The sequence below is a fragment of the Heterobasidion irregulare genome (assembly GCF_000320585.1).
Source record: "Heterobasidion irregulare TC 32-1 unplaced genomic scaffold scaffold_10, whole genome shotgun sequence".
Taxonomy (NCBI): Eukaryota; Fungi; Basidiomycota; class Agaricomycetes; order Russulales; family Bondarzewiaceae; genus Heterobasidion; species Heterobasidion irregulare.
Genome location: NW_009258206.1, coordinates 1367010 through 1385523, shown reverse-complemented (window position 1 = coordinate 1385523; position 18514 = coordinate 1367010). Strand labels below are relative to the sequence as shown.

The following is an 18514-nucleotide window of genomic DNA, read 5'->3' as shown; positions in this document are numbered from 1 at the left end:
TGCTCAAACTTGAGACAGTGACTCAGAGGTCAGTACATACCGTTTCCTCGTCTTGATTTGAGAGTCGACATTGCAATCCAACGTTGTTTCTTCTTTGATCAGCATAAAAGGACGTACTAGTGCGCTAATATAAAAGACCTCCCGACAATCTTGTCTCTCCTCGATCTATCATGTCTGCATTCGGTGGCGGAGGTCTCTTCGGTTCGTCTAACACCCAACAACAACAGCAGCAGCAGCCTGCTAGTGGCGGCCTCTTCGGTAACACGAACTCGAACTCGAACCCTCCTGCTGGCGGTGGCCTTTTTGGTAATGCGCAACAGCAGCAACCACAAAATACTGGCGGAGGACTCTTTGGGAACAACGCGAATGCGAATCAGGCGAGTGGGAATGGACCGGCATTGCCTTCTGGGGGTCTGTTCGGTACGAGTAATACCAATCCACAGCAGAACACCGGTGGTGGAGGGTTGTTTGGGCAAGGGAACCAGGGCCAAAATATCGGCGGTGGGTTGTTTGGTATGAACAATCAGGCGCAACAACAACAACAGCAGCAACAGCAGCAACAGCAACAGCCAGCAGCTGGTGGAGGTCTCTTTGGACAATCCAATGCGAACGCAGCGCAGCCAGCGGCCACTGGAGGATTGTTTGGGACGAATGCGAATACGGGAGGGCAACCTGCTACTGGTGGTGGATTATTTGGGACGAGCACGGCGGCACCCGCGACTGGAGGTGGGTTGTTTGGGACGAACACGGCACAACAGCCTGCTACTGGAGGCGGGTTGTTTGGGACGGGTGTGGCACAGCAGCCTGCTACTGGAGGTCTCTTCGGTACGAACACAAATGCGGCTCAGCCTACCACTGGCGGTGGGCTCTTTGGGTCTAACGCGGCACAACCAGCGACGGGCGGAGGACTGTTTGGTACAAGCAACACGACCCAGCAGCAGCAGCCTGCTACTGGTGGTGGACTCTTTGGCACGAGCATAACAACGCAGCCGACAACAGGGGGTGGTCTGTTCGGGATAACCAACCAGAATAACCAACAGCAGCCGGCAGCTCCTAGCGGAGGTCCCTTTGGTACAAATCCTTCGGCTTCGAACACGACCAGCGGCGGTCTGTTCGGAAATAATCCAAATGTTGGGACATCAACACCCATTGGTGGCGGCGGCCTTTTTGGGTCCGTACGAGCTCCGCAAGGGACTGGCACGCTCTTTGGGGCCGCAGGCGCGCAGACACAGCAGCCACAGGCCAGTTCGTCGCTGCTCAGCTCAACCACTCAACCGCAAGGGTCGGGGTTACTTGGTGGGAGCCTGTTAGGCACGAGGTTCGGTGGTGGCCCGATGTTGGGTAGCTTATTTGCGAACAAGGGCACTACTGTGCCAGCTCAGCAGCAGGCGGATGCTCAGACACAGTTCGCACAACTGCAGCAGCGGATTGAAGGCGTCTTTCACGCTTACAAACCTGATTCCCCTCTGAATCGATTCCAGGTAAGTTTTCGAAACGGCTTTTGTGTGGCATTGCCAGTTTGCTTCGGAAGCTTAAGTTTACGATTTGTGCAGCATTACTTTTATAACCTGGTAGATCCTGCGCAGGTGCATTTATATGGGCGGCCTGCGAATGCCACGAACGAGGCGCTATGGCAGAAGGCCGTCCGCGAAAACCCGGATCCTAGTTGGTCTGTTTCACATATTTCAGGCTCTTGGATACCTTGAGCTGACATGGGACATCCTCAACTTCGAATGCTATTTTAGTCTCGTCCCTGTCCTCGCGACGAGCTTCGACGACTTGCAGAAGCGAGTAGAAGCGCAGGCGAATCAGGCGAGCTTGCACCAGCAAAAGCTCAAGGAGCTGCAATCTCAAATCGAGAAACTCTCCGAGCGACACGAGTTGTCCAACGCCTCGCGTCTACACCGGGCCACGTCCGCACAGACGCAGCTGACGCATCGGCTTTTGAAGCTCGTGCAGCACCTGCACCTGCTTATCCCCGCATTGCGATCATCGTCGATACGGCCCGAGGAAGAGGCGTTGCGGGCGGCGCTGGAGGAGATCGACGGCGAGATCCGGCGGCCGGGCGGGATGAGCAGGATCGTCGGAAAGTTGAACGAGCTGTGGGCGGTGGTCGGCGCATTGAGCGCGGTGCGCGGTGGGAATTCTCGGCTGAACGGGTCCGCGGACGGGGTGTCGTGGGCGGTCGTGGACGAGGATGGTTTGAATCACATCGTTCAGGTGAGAATGACCGTTTTGATCAGATCATGATGATCTCACGGTCGAGTGACGGATGCACTGACGCGATCGCTTCGGCTATGTTACCTCTTCAGATTCTGGCCGAGCAGCAGGCAGGACTTGCGCACTTGACGAAGATTTTGCAGAAGGATATGAAGGACGTTGCTGTCATTTACGGGGAAGGAGAGGATGTGCAGCGGCCGGAGGAGTCTGGGCGGTCGGATCTTTTATCGAGCTTTTCACAGACGCTGCGGGGAAGCACATTACGTTAGTTGGGCGTTCTCTGTTTCGCCGTGCGTACGGACAGATGTATGTTGAAATCAGGCAGGAATGTATGTACTTTGAGACGCTGCAAGGAGATGCAGGTCTCCGTAGACTGTTTGGGCCTGCTTGCACGGCCACTGCCGCCGCTCAGCAGCCACTACTTAGAACATCAGGCTCATCTTCCTCCTTATTCCTGTCTTCTTCCTTCACCACCACGTCTGCATTCCCAAATTGTGTCCCAGAAATGCGTGTAAGAACGTTGGAGATTCGTTGGCACGACGGCAAGCCCATCTCGACCTGCGACTTTCAACCCATCCCGTTCAAGAAGGCGCGTCCGCCCCAAGACAAGGGCTTCACGCGCCAGTCGTACCGGCTCGCCACCGGTGGTGAGGACAATCATGTTCGAGTGAGTCGCGGGTGCGGTTTGAGAGCGCCCTACGACACTCAGCAAAGATGAACGATATTCTCTCATAATAGATATGGATGGTGCATCCCAACATCCTACCCCCGTCTGTGATTGAGAGCGCGTCGGCAGACGCGACGGGGGCTGCGCCCACGCCGCGGCCGCCACGCGTTGAATACTTCGCGACACTTAGTCGACACTCTGCTGCTGTGAATGTTGTCAGGTTCAGTCCTAATGGTGCGTGTTCGCGATGAACTGTGTATGACAGGTCATTGATCTGACGGACGGGCAGGCGAGTTGATTGCCTCAGCGGGTGACGGTGCGTCGAGTGTGTTGCGACTTGATGCAACTTGAAATCCTAACGTTGCTCCGCAGATGGCATGATCCTAATTTGGGCGCTGTCTACTACGCCAAACCAAAGTGTATATGGGAGTGATCTGAGCGCAGAAGAAATGCAGTTCGAGAAAGAATATTGGAAGCCGCGCACCTCCTTTCGGTACACATTGACCCCTGACTCAATCCTGCTCCGTTTCTAACGCTTGTCTCAGGTGCACGCAAATGCAAGTGTACGATTTAGCATGGAGCCCCTCAGGGGAATATATTTTCGCCGGCAGCACAGATAACACTGCTAGAATTTTCAGTGCAGCAGACGGTGAGCTTGACTCGCATTTGAATAACAATTAATTCAATAGTCCTATCTGCCACAGGCAAATGCATGCACGAAATCGCGGAGCACAATCACTATGTTCAAGGGGTGGCATGGGATCCTCTCAACGAATATATAGCAACCCAAAGCAGCGATCGATCGATGCACATCTACAGCATCTCAACAAAGCAGGGCAATATTGAAGTTCACGCGATAGGCAAAAACACACGAATGTCCCATCAGCACACTCGCACGCCGAGCTCGCATAGCTCAAGTCGTCCGCGCATGTACCGTCGCGAATCGACGACCAGCGACACTGAGTCTGTCATCACGACGGTCAGTGAACAACAGAAGGAAGAAAGCTTCAGCTCTTCTGTGCCTCAACATCACCCTGCTCCGTTAACGCCAGCCACGTCCATCGCCAGCACCCCTTCTCAGTCCATGTTCCCACCTCCGCCCATGGACAGGCCTTCTTCACGCCGTTCCTCGTTCAGCGGTTCCAATGCCCCTAGTTCTCCTTCACACTATGCACGATACGGGCGCTCTCCTTCCCCAATGCCCGCACTTCCCGCGATCCGTACAAGCCTTCCCTCGCCAGCCACGTGGCCCGTAAAGCTCTACGGTGACGAAAGCTTTACTAATTTCTTCCGCCGACTGACGTTCAGTCCCGATGGCGCGCTGCTTTTGACCCCCGCGGGCCAATTCGAAGACCCATCGGTGCTCCCCACTTCTTCTCGACCTCCGAAATCCGACGAGCCGTCCCGAGGGAGAAAGAGCACCCCAAACAGCGAGCTAGCAAACCCTGTGTCTGCGTCCTCCGTCTACATCTACTCACGTGCGAATTTTGCACGCCCACCGATCGCGCAGCTACCTGGCCATAAGAAAGCTAGCATCGCGGTCAAATTCTCGCCTATCCTCTATGAGCTCCGTCCAGGCGGCTCTGGATTTGATGCACCTGCGGAGCCTAGGACCGTAGTGCTCGAGAGAGGGAAGGATGAGACCGTTGTCGTTGACGTGGGAGCGATGACCCTGACAGCTTCTGGTTCCACTGCTCCACCGGTTCCAACCGATTTACTGTCACCCGTCTCACCCGGAAAACATGGTGCCCTCCTCGCACCGCTAGCTATGCCGGCGCCGTTGTCGATTCACTCGCATTCAACGCTTCCGTCACCTGCATTATCTGCTAACGACTCACTGAGGGCCATGAGCCCTGCTATATCAAAACCTTCGACGCCGAAGCCGTCCACTCCGGCGCCTAGCAGTGGTTCGGTGTTCGCATTGCCATACCGCATGCTATTCGCAGTGGCGACGATGGACACCGTCACAATCCACGACACACAACAGGCTGGTCCGATCTGCCTGCTGACAAAATTGCACTACGACGAGTTTACAGACATGGCATGGTGAGTTTTGGGCACATCGTGCGTGACACGGGAAATGCAATGCTCATTCTTCTTTCACAGGTCGCCGGACGGCCAGTGCCTCATGTTGGCGTCCCGTGATGGCTACTGCACCGTCGTTGTCTTCGACGAGATTTTGCCAGCACATCACACACAGCAGCAAACTCTCCAATTCCAATCTATCGCACACCATCATTCCGTTCCTCTGACGACGTCTTCCCTCACACCCGCTACAACACCTTCTATCGTATCAGTTTCGCTTCCTTCAGCATCTCCGGCCGTCACGCCTACCATCCCGCTGAAGAGAAGCGAGCGACCTCCAACGCCGGCTAGTATCTCAGGCACGGACGACCTTCCTGTTCTCTCTAGCGATGGCGGCGCCGGTCAAGTGTCGGCATTGGCGAAATCCGAACACCACAAAGCTCAGGAGCCACCGAAGAAAAAGCGGAGAGTGGCGCTCACGAAAGTTGGAGATATTGGTTCTTAAAATCTTTTCTTCCCGGGTGCTTCGTTTGTTTCACTTTCCCCGGCTTCCTGTCTTGATGGCATTTTTTTCTACCGCATTCTTGCCCCTCTCTCTTGTTGTTTCTATTGCCCTATTCGATCCAAGTGCACGTTGTCATCATCCACAATAACTTGCCCATCTGGAATCGTCTTGCTTACGATATGTTATGATCTCACACGTACGAACAATCCCTGTGTTAATTGTCATTTATCAGTGCCACCAAGAACGACTCTCTGTACAGTATCCAGTACGATACATTGCGAGCAATTGATTGATGCCTCTTCTAAACAAAACAATGTGCCTAGAATGAAGGTGAAAACATAACCGATAGATCTGAAAACGATAACAGTCAGCCCAGAAAACGTACATAGGTCAAAATGCAGCGCTGACGCGCCGATCAATGATCTCTAGAAGCCACGCTGTTTCCAGTAAGATACCTAGAAAGTCAAACCTGATTATCATCCTGCTTCTCCCGATGACGACCTTGAACAGTGTGTAATCTTCCCATCAAGCGCTTTCTTCTTTCAAACAGGTAGTCCAGGGCAGGCCTTAGTAGACGTTTCTTGCAGCAAGTGAAGTAGTTCGGGTACTTGACCGCGCTCCAGAGGAGGCCTGAGCAAGCTGCTAAAAACGCTGCGAGGGTAAATAAAACCCTTGTGGCTGGATCTGGACTCTCCAAGCTCCAGAAGACGAAGGAAATCATGGCGAGGATACCACTGCATAATGTGTCAGTCTTGAAGGTGGCTAATCTAATCAATCGTACTTGCCCCCATGCCATGCAAGCGAAGGGCAAGCGGTGAAAGATGGCGACGAGTTCTAGACCCGTGAATAGAAGACCCGGGCTGTTTCGATGGGTTTTGAAAAAAATTGCCTGTATAGATTCGTATTGGTGATGGGTGGTAGGAATATTCCATATCTAAACTTACTAAATCTGCCTGTGACTGTTGGCGAGGGTACAGTGCCTTCAAGAAGAAGACGTTGGCCATCGCTGATATGGCAAGAAAGGTCGATAATGCGCTCAAGACTTGAGCGACCGTCCAATTTGTGAAAGACGGATCCATAGTGAATAAGGTGGAGTAGTTTGACTTTGGCCCGCTGGAAGTATCGCTATTGATGGCACTGATGACGGACGGTACTGCCAGAAATGCTACATTCCATGCCAAAAGCTGCATACACTGCGATAAAGGCATGTCAACCGAGCATTCACGTCTAGACATCTTACACGGACCTGAGTGGTAATAGACGTCCATCGCTCGAGTTCTGCCCTGAAAAAACCTTCCCATGAAGTCTGATTCACAATGTTATCGGCGGTCACTCTTTCAAGTAGTTCGAAGCAATAGCCTGGCTTCTTGAAGTAAAAAATTGACACAATAGTGAATGCCCAGGTGTGATTCCTTGTTGATGCACCATAGATCGATTGACCAGGATATAATCTTACGCCTAGCTCCCCATGATGGTGCAGAAATCTCTCGTGAGCTTGAAGGATTTAAATTTTAGTACTGGATTTGTGACAGAGACAACGAAAAAGCAGTCATACCGTAGTAAGACAATAGTCGAGCTGGCAACATGCTATGAGTTGCATATCCTGGGTGCTCCGAGGAATCTACTCAAGGAATAAGCTCACCAACTTGAGTTATCAACATATCATCAACTTCATCGCTCAAGTCTTCCCAAGGTGGCATTAATTCGAATCAAAAAAAAACGAATTATCCAAGCTCACCATCCCAACTCTTCAAGATGTCCACCATTGTCGTCAGCTTATCAACAGGGTATGGCGCAAGAGAGGACTCAGATAGCAGTTGATCTGAAAAACTGATGTAAGAATCTAGTTTTGACCTTGATGAGATCAAATACCGAATATTCCGTTCATCATGCACCGAAGAGCATCTTTGATGTTGCCCTTGTTGAGCCTGCTGTTGTACGGAAAAAGACTGCAATGTTCCCTGTTGTTTGTTGATGAGTGGTATAATCGTGTTATTGTGCGCACACAACCCACCAGTACCAGCTACGCTGCTGATGTGCTGATTTCACCAAGCTCAGAAATTCATTGGAGAGATGAAGCTGCCAAGGAAAACCCTCACCAAAGTGAGCATCCGACGTCACGGTCTGTACTTCAACGCAACCCTCAATGTCATATTCTTCCATCCAGAATATTGCTTGATGCTTATGGTCGACAAAGTAGTAACCCCATCGCGGGTTGTTCTCATCGTCTGAGATACATTCCAACACAAGATCTTCGTCCTCAGAGGGCCAGTTGTGTTGCTTTCCATGAGATACCTTCATCTTCTGTTCAACATGAGCTAGAGCGCGGGTGATGTCTTCGTGTTTCTCATTCGAGGCGTCTGCGTCCGTACATACATGCTGTAAGGACGGTCCTTTAATGAAACGTTTGATAAGGGAACTACATAGTGCTTCACCTTTGCTTCATGGACAAAATATCTTGCGCCCTCAGGGTGGATATGCATTGACCAATCCTGATGCTTCGTGGGATCATGAAGGCTGGTACAAGATGGCGGGGAGGTCATGACAATGATCAGATTAGGACTAGACTTGGAGCGCTTACTATCTTTTTCGAAACGGGGACACATTCGGGTAACTGGGCGACTCCCCTAAACTAATGATTCGTAAGGATCATTGCTGGAGCCTCATAAGCATGGACAAAGAATCCGACATACACATTGATGCAACGGTCGTATCGCTTGACCGCGTTTGGTATAATTTCGAGCAACGTCAAGCTTTGCGGAGCGATGGCGTTCCCAGCAGGCGGAACGGTGGTGTGATTGGTAGGCGGAATAGTAATGAGATATTGCGTTCTGCTTCCGCCATGAGGGCTCTGTGCGGATAGACTAGGAGATGAGCTATAGACAGAATGCTTTGATGTATTGAAAGGTTTGAGGGCTGCCAGGGGAGTGAGAGAGCTCATGTTGACAGCCTGGTTCACGTGTTGAGATGTGTCGGCCTTCGAGTGCGTCGTGGTATGGGGGTAAAGGCGCACTTGCAAAAAGATGAAGTTACAGGCACGGTGAAGGTATATGAATCGAGTGAGAAAAACACCGTCACAGAACAGTAGACATCTACTTGTCTCATAAGAGCTCCAGGCCTTGTAGCTCGTTGTAAAAGCGTGTTCAGCTGCGAACATCGTATGAAACAACTTCAACAAGATGGTGGCACTTGGCACATGTCCATTACCAGCAGGTTTGCGCGTGTCTTGTGAAATTTTTCAAACAGAAGTATAAACATCAAAATCGGGTGAGCTGATCATGCTTTAGTGAGGAGAAACAGGTTCTAACTTCCACAAGCCGAAGTTAGCTAAGCAGTGAGCGGCGAGCGCTGTGAACGCTTGAACTGGCTGGCGTTATCGAGAAAGTCATGTATGACAAAGAGCAGTAAGCACCCCGGGCCACTCCCGGGCCGGCACGAGGACTACGGTCACATTTTGTACGGAACGGAGTCTCTGCTAAAATCTGTGTGCGAAAGATGCACCAAGTAACTATACGACTCTCTTGTACCCGGTCACGGCAAGTCGTCAATGAAACAACACGAGTTACACCTGTCGTTCAACAGACGCCCTACTGATGTCATCCATCTCCGTGCCCGTATGAACAGCGTGCGGCGATATATTCGAATGGCAGCGGTACCTCACTTGACTCGCAGCCACACATAAGCTGCTTAAGCACCTCGTGGCCGCTTGCATCTGCGATAGGCAGGCGTCGATGTGCCTTGGGTGCTTCACCCACCACCAAACCATGATAGAACCTACCATCAACAATGTCGCGGTCACAAATAAGGCTATTGTAAGCGAATCTTTGTTTTCAAAGCTCCAACAGGCAAAAGAAAGGGCGGATAACACAGCACTACAGGTAGGTAAGAATCCAAACGAGAAGCGAACTGCTAGAAAACTCACCCCCAAACCATACACGCAAAAGGCATGCGGTGCAGAACCGCGACAAGCTCCAAATCCTTGAAGAAAAATCCGTGGTTCTGTCTTTGAGACCGAAAGAACACCGACTTTTAGGGCGTCAAGGTTCAGTTCAAAGGTATGGGCTTGACGTATGCTATGCTCACCAATTGTCCTAGGTCCGTCCGGAAGCCAGGTCGATATAGCTCTCTCAGCAAGAATCCATACGCTACAGATGTTATTACGGAAAACGTTGATAAAGCGCTCAGTATTTGAGCAGGTGTCCACTGCGGAAAGAAGGAATTTCCGGTGATATTCGATGCAGACTGGACTGCAAAGTTGGAGATCAGACTGTTTGAGTTATTGTTGTTGATGGCCTCTATGACCGATGGGACAGCAAGAAATGCGATGTTTCCCGCCAGAAGCTGCATGCACTACGCACAATGTTAGCAAGTTATACGCACCAGAAGAGTTAATTCTCCTGAACTTGGCGATTAACATCATCCCAATGAGTTCGTTCGTTGGCAATAAATGGAGTCCAAGTAGACTGAGCCAAGATGTTGTCCATCGTGACTGAACTGAGCGTACGAAAACAGTCCTCTGTCCTCTTGAAAAGAAGTAAAGATAGCACACGAAATGGCCAAGTATGCTTTTCGCGACGTGGGCCGTACAGCGACCGACTTGGATCCAACCGCGCGCCTATTTCCCCATGGCAGTTAAGAAACCTTGCATGGGCTTGGAACAAACATTAGCTCAGTTATATATCCTGAGGCATCCAACTGTACCAAAATAGGACTGCAAGCGAGCTATGCATATCAACCAATTGTGTTCAGCTTTCTGCTGAATTATATGTCACTCACTAACGTATATGACCATGCCATCGTCAAACGTTGATACATCTTTAGGCTTATGGGTAAGAAGCTAAGTTCAAGTGGGAGTTATGTGGGGACGAACCTCTCCAGTACGTCAACGTTTCTAACATTGTCTTGGAGTTGTCAATCGAATACGGCGCAAGTGATGCAGAGGACAGCATCTGATCTAGCCGTAGTTGCATAAGCTTGAGTGGAATGGGAGAGGAGAGGGGAAAGCTACCAAGTATCCCGTTCCTAAGTTCAATGCAGACTTCCTCAACGTTGGCCCGCGTGAATTTTGCAGCACGAGGGAAAAGGGAACAATGAGACCTAGTCGTCTTCAGATCAGACAAGATGGGCATTCAAAAGGAGTCAGACACTTACCAATACCAAGTTTGCAGTTCGTGCTCTAGATATTACATTGATGAGAGCTTAACAGAAAGGATATATTAAGAGTCACCAAGTACTACTTACTTAGAACCGCGTCTGGTGGGTTGAATCCAAGTTCAATGACAGCGTCCTCGATGTCGAAGCTCTTTGGCCAAAATATGATGCCATGCTGGTGATCAGCGAAATAATAACCCCAGTCTTGCTTTCCGTCTTCTTCATCGAGCAATTCAAGAACGAGATCGTGATTCCGAAATGACACGTCAGAGGATCCCGCGATGCGATCGATCTCTTGAATAGCGCAGATAATTCCTTGATATTTTTGGGAGTCCGGTTCACCAGGATCCGCGTCCGTGTAGACACGCTGAAGGAATGCGCTTCAATCGTACCATCGTGAAGAAGGCTGTAGAAGCGGATGTACCTTATCCTCATTGAAGAAATATCTGGATCCGTCCGGATTCACATAGGATATCCATTCAGTTTTGTTCTCGGTAGGATGGCTAGGATAATATATGAGAAGATAGTGGAGACAGGGATACGTTCAGGAACGAGTCACGCACAAGAACCTGGAGAAAGGACTGAGTACGGTACATTCATTCTTTTTCGGTGCATTCTTTGCGCTGTAAGCCGCACTAGGTTTCACAGGAATTCAGCATGTAGGGCGTAAAGAGTGACGTACATGTAAACGTCTCGGTCCCATCGTCGTACATTTCCTGGGTGGATCGCTTTCACAGAAATTTCGAGAGCCTTCTCAGCCTTATCCGATTCAACGAATGGGGAAGCCACTGTCTTGTTGCCAGAACATGGGGTGAGAGAACCATTACCAATGTACTCAAGGGGTCGCGAGTCGGGAGTGGCACAGGAACGATCTCCATCCTCTCTCTCAATTTCTTCACGGTTATCCAGAATGATATCCAACGTTCTATATCTCGAAGGCGTGCGATGAATGATGTTGGCAGTAGTTGGCAGGCCAGGACGATCGTGATCGATGTGCACCGCAGGAGGAGGGCAGAGGGAAGGCACGATAACGTCTTCGGCGCTCGATCGAGAGCTACGACTGTCGTAAGCGCCGTGAGCGATCTCTTCTGCGGAGGTCTGAGGGGCAGGGATCCTGTGTGCAAGAGAAGAAATTACAGCTTCGGAATGCGACGGAATGAGGTCGTGGTCTCTATTCGGCCTTGGTGGAGAAGCACCGCGAGGACTCCTCGCTCCTACTTGCAAGGCTCGAGACAGATACGACAACAAGGTAGACATGTGTAACCTGCACGAAAGGCACATGTAGAGGAGCCGCCTCGCTGCGAGTCTACAGGCCTTTCGTGTCTGGCCGAGCGTCAAGTCGAGGAACAAACGAATAATCACACTGGGATTGAGAGTCATTGCAGCGGATAGTGACAAACAGTAGTAGAGGGCAGCGGAGAAGGGCTTGCAATGAAAACCTGGGACGCTGAGCTGAGTTCTTTGTAGAGGCCTTGGAGTCCAAATAGCACAGCTTCGTTATTTGGATTTGGAAGTACGGCAGACGCGCTTGAAGCGATCAGAACTGTCCTAGAAAGACCAAATCATCGCATGACCTGCTTCTAGATCAAAGGGTACCTGTCATCAAGAAGAGACTGAGGCGTTGGATGAAGAGGCGCTGCATACAAATAAGTCTGATGATTGAAAGCAGTGCGTCCTCGGAAGGATACTGAAGTCTCGAGCCATGTGACGTTCACCTATAACAAGCTTGAGAAAGATAGTTTCTAGGAGTGAGTAAGTATATACACACGGTTGCCAGATAAGGAATCGACACTGACTGTACGGCTTTATATGTCAAGCCGTTCGCAAACACATTTCAGTAGAGTGAATGGGAGACAAGTCAAACTACTTTGATTTGGCAAGGCTGTGCGATACACTCAGAAGGGCCATGTAATGGAAAAACTGAATGATTCTTCTACCCGCTACGTGACAGGGGTGCAGACAACGGCACATTATGCCGAAACGAAGATAGGCTCTCCCCGACAGGTCATTCCCAGTTTAAAGGGCGCTCGCACCTACAGCGCTACCCGTTAGGCAACGCAAATGTAAAAGCAGACGGGCACATACCAGTGATGATATCAACAAGCTCATTCGTGATAGCAGCTTGTCGTCCACGATTGTACTGCATCTGTAGAGACGAGATCATGTCGGTCGCATTTTTGGAGGCGTTGTCCATGGCATTACGACTTTGAATGCAGAAGATGGATGAGACAGAAGGTGCGATCTAAAGACACAGAGATACTTACCGAGCACTCTGTTCGCATGCGTGAGCTTCGGTGAGAGCAGCGTAGATAGCGTTGGCCAAAGAGAACTCGGCAAGGTCCTTTGTGACATCGTCTTCCATCTCGTATGCTTTGAAGCCGGCTGTCGAAAAGAGTGGTGTAAAGCACTGATTCAGACGACAACAAAAATGGCTTACGCGATTCCTTGAGAAGGTCCTCGGCCAGGATCTCGACGACAGTAGGCTCATATGAGATTGCCGACACAAACTTGTTATGTACAATGGCGATGGCGTCGTACTGAGCGCCACTCTTGACAATGAGATCCGCGACACCCGCAGCATCCGCAAATGTGGGAATATCACGACCAATTTGGTTGAAGGTTAGGGTGAGGTTCTCAGGGAGGGTGCGAGACAGCTGAGCCTTCGGCTTGTCACCAATGACCATGATAGGGGAGTCGGACTGAGCACCGTGCTGGCCGTTAGCGATGGCGCGACGGGTTTCCTTCGTCACAGACGAATGAATGCCTCCGCAGAGACCCTTGTCGGAAGAAACGACCAGGAACAGCGTGCGCTTTGGAGCCGACTCCGGAGTGGTGTTTTGAAAGATCTCTACCGCAGGATTTAACATAAACGTATCTGACTTCGTAGCATGCTCCGAACACACCCGAGTTGGCAATACCATACTGCTTGCCGTTCTGCATGGCGCGCTGGGCCTTAGCCAACTTAGTCGAGGCTATCATTTTCATCGACTACGGATGCATTTATTCTTAAATCTATAGGACAAGGTATGTGTAATGATTGTACATACTTTCGTGATTTTCTCGATGTTCTTGACGGACTTCAAGCGCAACTCGATCTCACGAAGCGTGGCCATGTTACGCGCGCTCGGAGGCGCGGCGCCCAGCGTTGAGGGCTGTGCAGCGAGGCGTGCGACAGTGCGCCGAGCAAGCATGGCGATAGATGAAAGGAAAGGGAGTTTGTGGAGGGGAGAAAGGTGGAAATGTTTCGTCGCTGTCTGCGTCGGCGAAACCAGGCTTGTGTTCCCGCTGGCGCTGTCCCTTGAAGCTCCGCTTGAATCATGATTACCTCAGTCAGCCTTGACTCGATCACCGCTGCTGCCGTCCTCGACGTTTGCCCGCACACACCGACGCTCGCAATTCTGTGTTCTACGTTAACGAAAAAATGTCACAGGAACCCTTATTTGACCCCTCGCTGAAGAAACGCAGCAAGAAGAAGCAAGTCGCGTTCTCAGAGGATCCCCTTGGCGCAGATGCAGACCCTACCACCCCCGCACCCGCCATCATCGAAGACACCACCGCCAACGGAGATGCAGTTGATTTGGGACCGAAGACAGTTCACGAGCAGATGAAGGCAAATGGAATCGGTGCTGATGAGGAACTTGAGCCGAAGGAAGTCAAAGAGGATGATGACTTCGCTGCATTGCTTGGGGAGAAGAAGAAGAAAAAGAAGAAGGCGATCCCACTCGATCTTGTATGTATCCACCTTATCTATACAGAATTGTGCCTCGATAGGTGTTTTTTACTTTCTTAGGGCGAGGAAGGCTCTGGCACGTCCACACCGGTCGGCGCTCCGGTCACCGAAGACCTCGATTTCTCAGACCTCAAGAAGAAAAAGAAATCCTCCAAGAAGAAAGCCGCTTTCGATCTTGAGGCGTTTGAGAAGGAGCTCAATGAGTCGAAAGCCAAGGATGGCGCTGATGATGAAGAGGAGGGTGATGACGGGGAACACTTCAATGACATCGACGAAGCAGAACTTGGTGACGACCCATTCGCACATGGGGAAGCACCGACCGATATCGACGCGGGTAACGAGCCTTGGCTTAGCAGTGACCGCGACTATTTCTATCCTGAGCTCCTCTCTCGCTTCTACAACTCGCTTCACGTCTCCAACCCAGGTCTTCTCACCTCGGGTGGCAAACGATACACTATAGCACCCCCTTCCATTCATCGCGAAGGCAACAAAAAATCCATTTTCGCAAACATATCAGATATCTGCAAACGGATGCATCGGCAGCCGGAACATGTCATCCAATATCTGTTTGCTGAATTGGGTACCACCGGTTCCGTTGATGGTTCTGGTCGGCTTGTCATCAGAGGTCGCTTCCAACAAAAGCAGATCGAGAATGTGTTGAGAAGATACATCAGTAAGTCGAACATCCGACTTCCCTTGTTTGGCGCAACTCACGCGTTTCGGACTAAGTTGAATACCTCACCTGTAAGACTTGCAAGTCTCCCGACACTCTTCTCACGAAGGAGAACCGTATTTTCTTCATGTCGTGCGAGTCTTGCGGCTCAAGACGATCCGTGAACGCGATCAAGAGCGGTTTCCAGGCCCAGGTAGGGAGGAGGAGCAAAAACAAGACTGGTTAAGAGGTGCAGAGTCGGCAACCCGGAGCATGGAGTTGGCTGGTTCGCGAGCCTCGTGTTGTATCGTTCAGATTTACTGCAGGTGTATCAACACATCCATCTCATTTGCTTTGCCTGCATACTCAAGTCCTGCTCTCGATTAGTAAGTAGCCTGTGGCTAACAGGCCGGGAGACTTTAGTCGATCGACGCCATATAGTCATGCCATCGTACTCGAGTGACTATAAGCCGCCGATTTGATGTTCGGGGTTCGGGTACCCTGTTTGAAGCCGTTTGTCACTCATCATCGCTAGTAGGGTTTTCAAGTCAACCTTCAAACCAGCTGCATCCCCTGGAATTCGTGCCCAGTCAACCCATGCTGCCCCAATCGAGGTTCAATTTCCAATAATATGGGACGGGGGCGTCATGAACTGCCAGCCTGTGCACTTTGAACTCTTGCACTCGAGGGACGTGTGAAAGATGCTGAAGCAACCATGTCAAGCCTGCTGAGGTCGAATGAGGGAAGTGTATCATATTTTTCGTCCGATGAGATATGCACTACTCACGTATCCAGTCAATAGGCTGGAGCCTGGCTTCCAGATACTTAATTTTATTTTGAGCATCCTTGGCGGCACTTTTAGTGGCCATATCCGGTTGCGGTGATGGAGCAGGATTTAGGGCATGGTGTGCGGCACTGCGGGCAACCAAATTCACAATCACCGAGTGGAAAGATACGCGCAAGTATATATTCCAGGGAGCAGCGAGCATCCATATGTATTCACCTCCTTCCAGCAACTTCTTGAAGACTACTGTGTGCTTTCAAACCAATGCTTCGTTCTCAGCGCAGTACCTCTGATGACCCAATGCATAACTGCTGGAACCACAGTCAGCAGTCTCTACCTCCTTTGCAGAATCGGCGTATGCCTGATCACTGGAAGGTCGAGTTCCAAGTCGTATTTCCCTTTTCTACCATCCTCAAGTTTGCTTTCATGACTCTATGCACAATTTCTCTTGGACATAACGACCTTGAGGGCGTGTGGGACATATGTCTAGGACATGAAGAAATCTGGACAGAAAGTAAAGACCGGGTATTGAACAGGATATCTACCATTACCGTTGTCGTGAGTAGCTACGATTTTAAAGGGCGTGGTTTTCCATAATCCCCATTCTCCATCGTTTCAGGCAGGATTGCTTCTTGGCTCTATCGCGTCATTCGCGACTTCTGACCCACCTGTACGGAGTATGCTCAACTACAATGCGCGCGAGCCATACATGTGTCTCCTCCTAGCATTTGGTCTTACCTTGGGTGGCCTCATTGTCGGTTCTGCGTTATTGTTCGGCTTGGCAAAGTGCTCTGCAAGTTATTTTCGCGATGTGCGTGTCCTGTAATATCTCAGACATTCATTAATTGACAGGCCACACCGCAGACTCTCATGGGAACTCGCTCATCCATCTGCTGCACACTGACGTTGCTTGCGTACCCTTTTGTTTGTATTGGTGTCGCGACTTCGATCGGGGCAACAGGTTCGTCATGCCCACCATACGCTATCCCTGACAACTCAGTGATGTTTTTCTCTTACCAAGGGCTTTTTGTGGCTGCGTGGAATTCCGAAGACCGATTTTTCCGAACTGGATTTGTGTTCGTGTTGCTGATCCCAGTGTCGCTAGTTTTTGTTTTTGCATGGACTCAGCGCTTTCTGGGATCACCACCCTCTCGTGATCGATATCCAAATTGCTGACGATGTCTTGTTTTTGGCGATCCTTTCTGATTTCGGACAGGTTGAGTATTATTATGGAAGCTAGACGCCTCCACATGGCTCGGATTCCCTCATCAGTGTTCACTGTTGAGATTTACTGCAGCGACAAACGTGCACGAAGGCACAGTGGTATGTTTTGACTTCAAACGGACTATTACATAATATGTTATCAGTTTCCTTTTATGGACTCACTCGGACATGTTACCTTGCGGAGTTGATGCCTTGGTACTATACAGTTCCTATTCACACTCCGAACACACTATCGTTACCATACGTTCGTCGTTATCGAGCACCTCAGTCGTTGTCTACACGCACTGAGGTGAGCTACTATACCATTCACACTTTCGTAGATCTTTTACTGACTTACCGTAGTCATTCGTTTGCTCGCGCTTCTATTAGGTACTTGTTATATATATAAGTCGTTGTCTACACGCACTGAGTCATTCGTTTGCTCGCGCTTCTATTAGTCGGCCTCGTAAACTCTAACAGGTTATGGGCCCTGCTGATTCGTCAATGTCGTCCAGCCAGAACTTCTACAATGTTCCGAAGCTAGCCAACGATGGCACGAACTGGGTCATTTACAAAACCCGCCTTCGTACCGCTGTCGGTGCACGAGGACTGGTACCTCATCTCGACGGATCCAGCTTAAGGCCGACTGTCCCATCCCCACTTTCGGAAGACACTCCGATTTCCATGTCTGATGCCTTCGAACTCGAAAATGCACTCGACATTCTCGCAAACTGGGAACGGGATGAATACACGGTCCAGCAACAGATCTACAGCACGATTAGCGACTCCCTCTTACTCAAAATCCAATCACGAAGACTTACCTCGGTTGCCGAAGCCTGGAAGTACATGTGCAAGGAGTTCGAGGATAAGCCCGATATGGTCAAGATCGACAAGCGTCGTCGACTGACCGAGATGAGATGTCGTGATGGCGGGGATCTGCGAGCACATCTAGATGCAATGGAGAAGTTGAAAGAGGAGTTAGCAGGAATGGGGGTCAGTCTCCCGGATTCCGAATACCTACCGATCCTCGCCGCTTCACTTCCCCCTTCGTATCGGTCTTTTGTCTCGAGCATCACTGGCGCCGCGCGCATCCTGGGGCAGGACATACAACCCGACCGACTTGCCTCTCTCGTCCTTGATGAATGGGAGAATGATCAGTTGCGGAACGAGCAGGTCTCATCTTCGAGAAAACGCACCGCCACCGAACCCACATCTTCGGCTCTTTACTCACATCCAAATGCGGAGGTCTCGTCGGCCTCGTCGCAGAAGATCAAGGGCAAATGCTATAATTGTGGAAGAAAGGGTCATCGGAAAGCAGAATGCCGACAGCCAGGCGGTGGTGGTTTCAATCCCGATCAAGGCAAAGATCAAGGGGGAGGAAGGAGTGGATCGAAAGGTGCGAAAGGAGGTACCGCCGCCAATTCCGCTAGCACGACTGAGCCTGTCGGATTCACGGCCACCCTCACCTCTTCCGCACTCGCCGCTCATCGTAGGGAATCCCGAGACCTGATGACAACTTGCATCGACACCGGGGCTAGCCATCACATGTCGCCCTACAAAGAAGAAATGGAGGATTT

At 50.7% G+C, this 18514-nt stretch overlaps 8 protein-coding genes across 8 annotated transcripts; 4 read left to right on the top strand and 4 right to left on the bottom strand.

The window, feature by feature from the left end:
* Positions 1-515: 515 nt before the first annotated feature.
* HETIRDRAFT_480120 (uncharacterized protein) lies at positions 516-2570 on the top strand (the record flags this gene model as incomplete). Its single annotated transcript, XM_009552673.1, has 4 exons — positions 516-1481; positions 1554-1669; positions 1746-2220; positions 2313-2570. The coding sequence occupies 4 exons, from the start codon at positions 516-518 to the stop codon at positions 2487-2489; spliced, it is 1734 nt and encodes a 577-aa protein (XP_009550968.1). The 3' UTR covers positions 2490-2570.
* A 155-nt stretch (positions 2571-2725) lies between these two features.
* Positions 2726-5417, top strand: HETIRDRAFT_326517 (uncharacterized protein; the record flags this gene model as incomplete). Its single annotated transcript, XM_009552672.1, has 8 exons — positions 2726-2887; positions 2959-3121; positions 3177-3203; positions 3260-3380; positions 3433-3536; positions 3592-4544; positions 4770-4933; positions 4994-5417. 8 exons carry the CDS (start codon positions 2726-2728, stop codon positions 5415-5417), a joined length of 2118 nt encoding a protein of 705 aa, XP_009550967.1.
* Positions 5418-5880: 463 nt separating this feature from the next.
* HETIRDRAFT_327180 (uncharacterized protein) lies at positions 5881-8023 on the bottom strand (the record flags this gene model as incomplete). The annotated part of the gene is made up of 9 exons (XM_009552671.1): positions 5881-6306; positions 6362-6610; positions 6664-6911; positions 6973-7041; positions 7156-7239; positions 7290-7378; positions 7432-7456; positions 7517-7796; positions 7853-8023. The coding sequence occupies 9 exons, from the start codon at positions 8021-8023 to the stop codon at positions 5881-5883; spliced, it is 1641 nt and encodes a 546-aa protein (XP_009550966.1).
* Positions 8024-8740: 717 nt separating this feature from the next.
* HETIRDRAFT_436311 (uncharacterized protein) lies at positions 8741-9036 on the bottom strand (the record flags this gene model as incomplete). The annotated part of the gene is made up of 2 exons (XM_009552670.1): positions 8986-9036; positions 8741-8935 (listed from the first exon to the last, which is right to left on the bottom strand). The coding sequence occupies exons 1-2, from the start codon at positions 9019-9021 to the stop codon at positions 8741-8743; spliced, it is 231 nt and encodes a 76-aa protein (XP_009550965.1). The 5' UTR covers positions 9022-9036.
* A 425-nt stretch (positions 9037-9461) lies between these two features.
* On the bottom strand, positions 9462-11948 carry HETIRDRAFT_173894 (uncharacterized protein; the record flags this gene model as incomplete). Its single annotated transcript, XM_009552669.1, has 9 exons — positions 9462-9767; positions 9821-10068; positions 10194-10232; positions 10288-10514; positions 10569-10593; positions 10659-10935; positions 10993-11071; positions 11132-11203; positions 11251-11948. The coding sequence occupies 9 exons, from the start codon at positions 11946-11948 to the stop codon at positions 9462-9464; spliced, it is 1971 nt and encodes a 656-aa protein (XP_009550964.1).
* A 464-nt stretch (positions 11949-12412) lies between these two features.
* Positions 12413-13812, bottom strand: HETIRDRAFT_147851 (gamma subunit of F0F1-type ATP synthase). Its single transcript, XM_009552668.1, has 6 exons — positions 13616-13812; positions 13472-13556; positions 13006-13416; positions 12833-12950; positions 12654-12772; positions 12413-12601 (listed from the first exon to the last, which is right to left on the bottom strand). The coding sequence occupies exons 1-6, from the start codon at positions 13757-13759 to the stop codon at positions 12585-12587; spliced, it is 894 nt and encodes a 297-aa protein (XP_009550963.1). The 5' UTR covers positions 13760-13812; the 3' UTR covers positions 12413-12584.
* A 109-nt stretch (positions 13813-13921) lies between these two features.
* HETIRDRAFT_480114 (uncharacterized protein) lies at positions 13922-15197 on the top strand (the record flags this gene model as incomplete). Its single annotated transcript, XM_009552667.1, has 3 exons — positions 13922-14298; positions 14359-14971; positions 15028-15197. Exons 1-3 carry the CDS (start codon positions 13990-13992, stop codon positions 15195-15197), a joined length of 1092 nt encoding a protein of 363 aa, XP_009550962.1. The 5' UTR covers positions 13922-13989.
* Positions 15198-15998: 801 nt separating this feature from the next.
* On the top strand, positions 15999-16910 carry HETIRDRAFT_327276 (uncharacterized protein; the record flags this gene model as incomplete). The annotated part of the gene is made up of 3 exons (XM_009552666.1): positions 15999-16292; positions 16354-16551; positions 16599-16910. The coding sequence occupies 3 exons, from the start codon at positions 15999-16001 to the stop codon at positions 16908-16910; spliced, it is 804 nt and encodes a 267-aa protein (XP_009550961.1).
* Positions 16911-18514: the final 1604 nt, after the last annotated feature.

What these genes read in the sequence shown, in the direction of transcription:
- HETIRDRAFT_147851 (XM_009552668.1), bottom strand. Translation starts at nt 13,759, where the DNA reads ATGCTTGCTCGGCGCACTGTCGCACGCCTCGCTGCACAGCCCTCAACG. An exon ending in ACATCGAGAAAATCACGAAA is followed by an intron (nt 13,557 to 13,615) that starts GTATGTACAATC and finishes ATGCATCCGTAG; the next exon opens with TCGATGAAAATGATAGCCTC. An exon ending in GTATGGTATTGCCAACTCGG is followed by an intron (nt 13,417 to 13,471) that starts GTGTGTTCGGAG and finishes ATCCTGCGGTAG; the next exon opens with AGATCTTTCAAAACACCACT.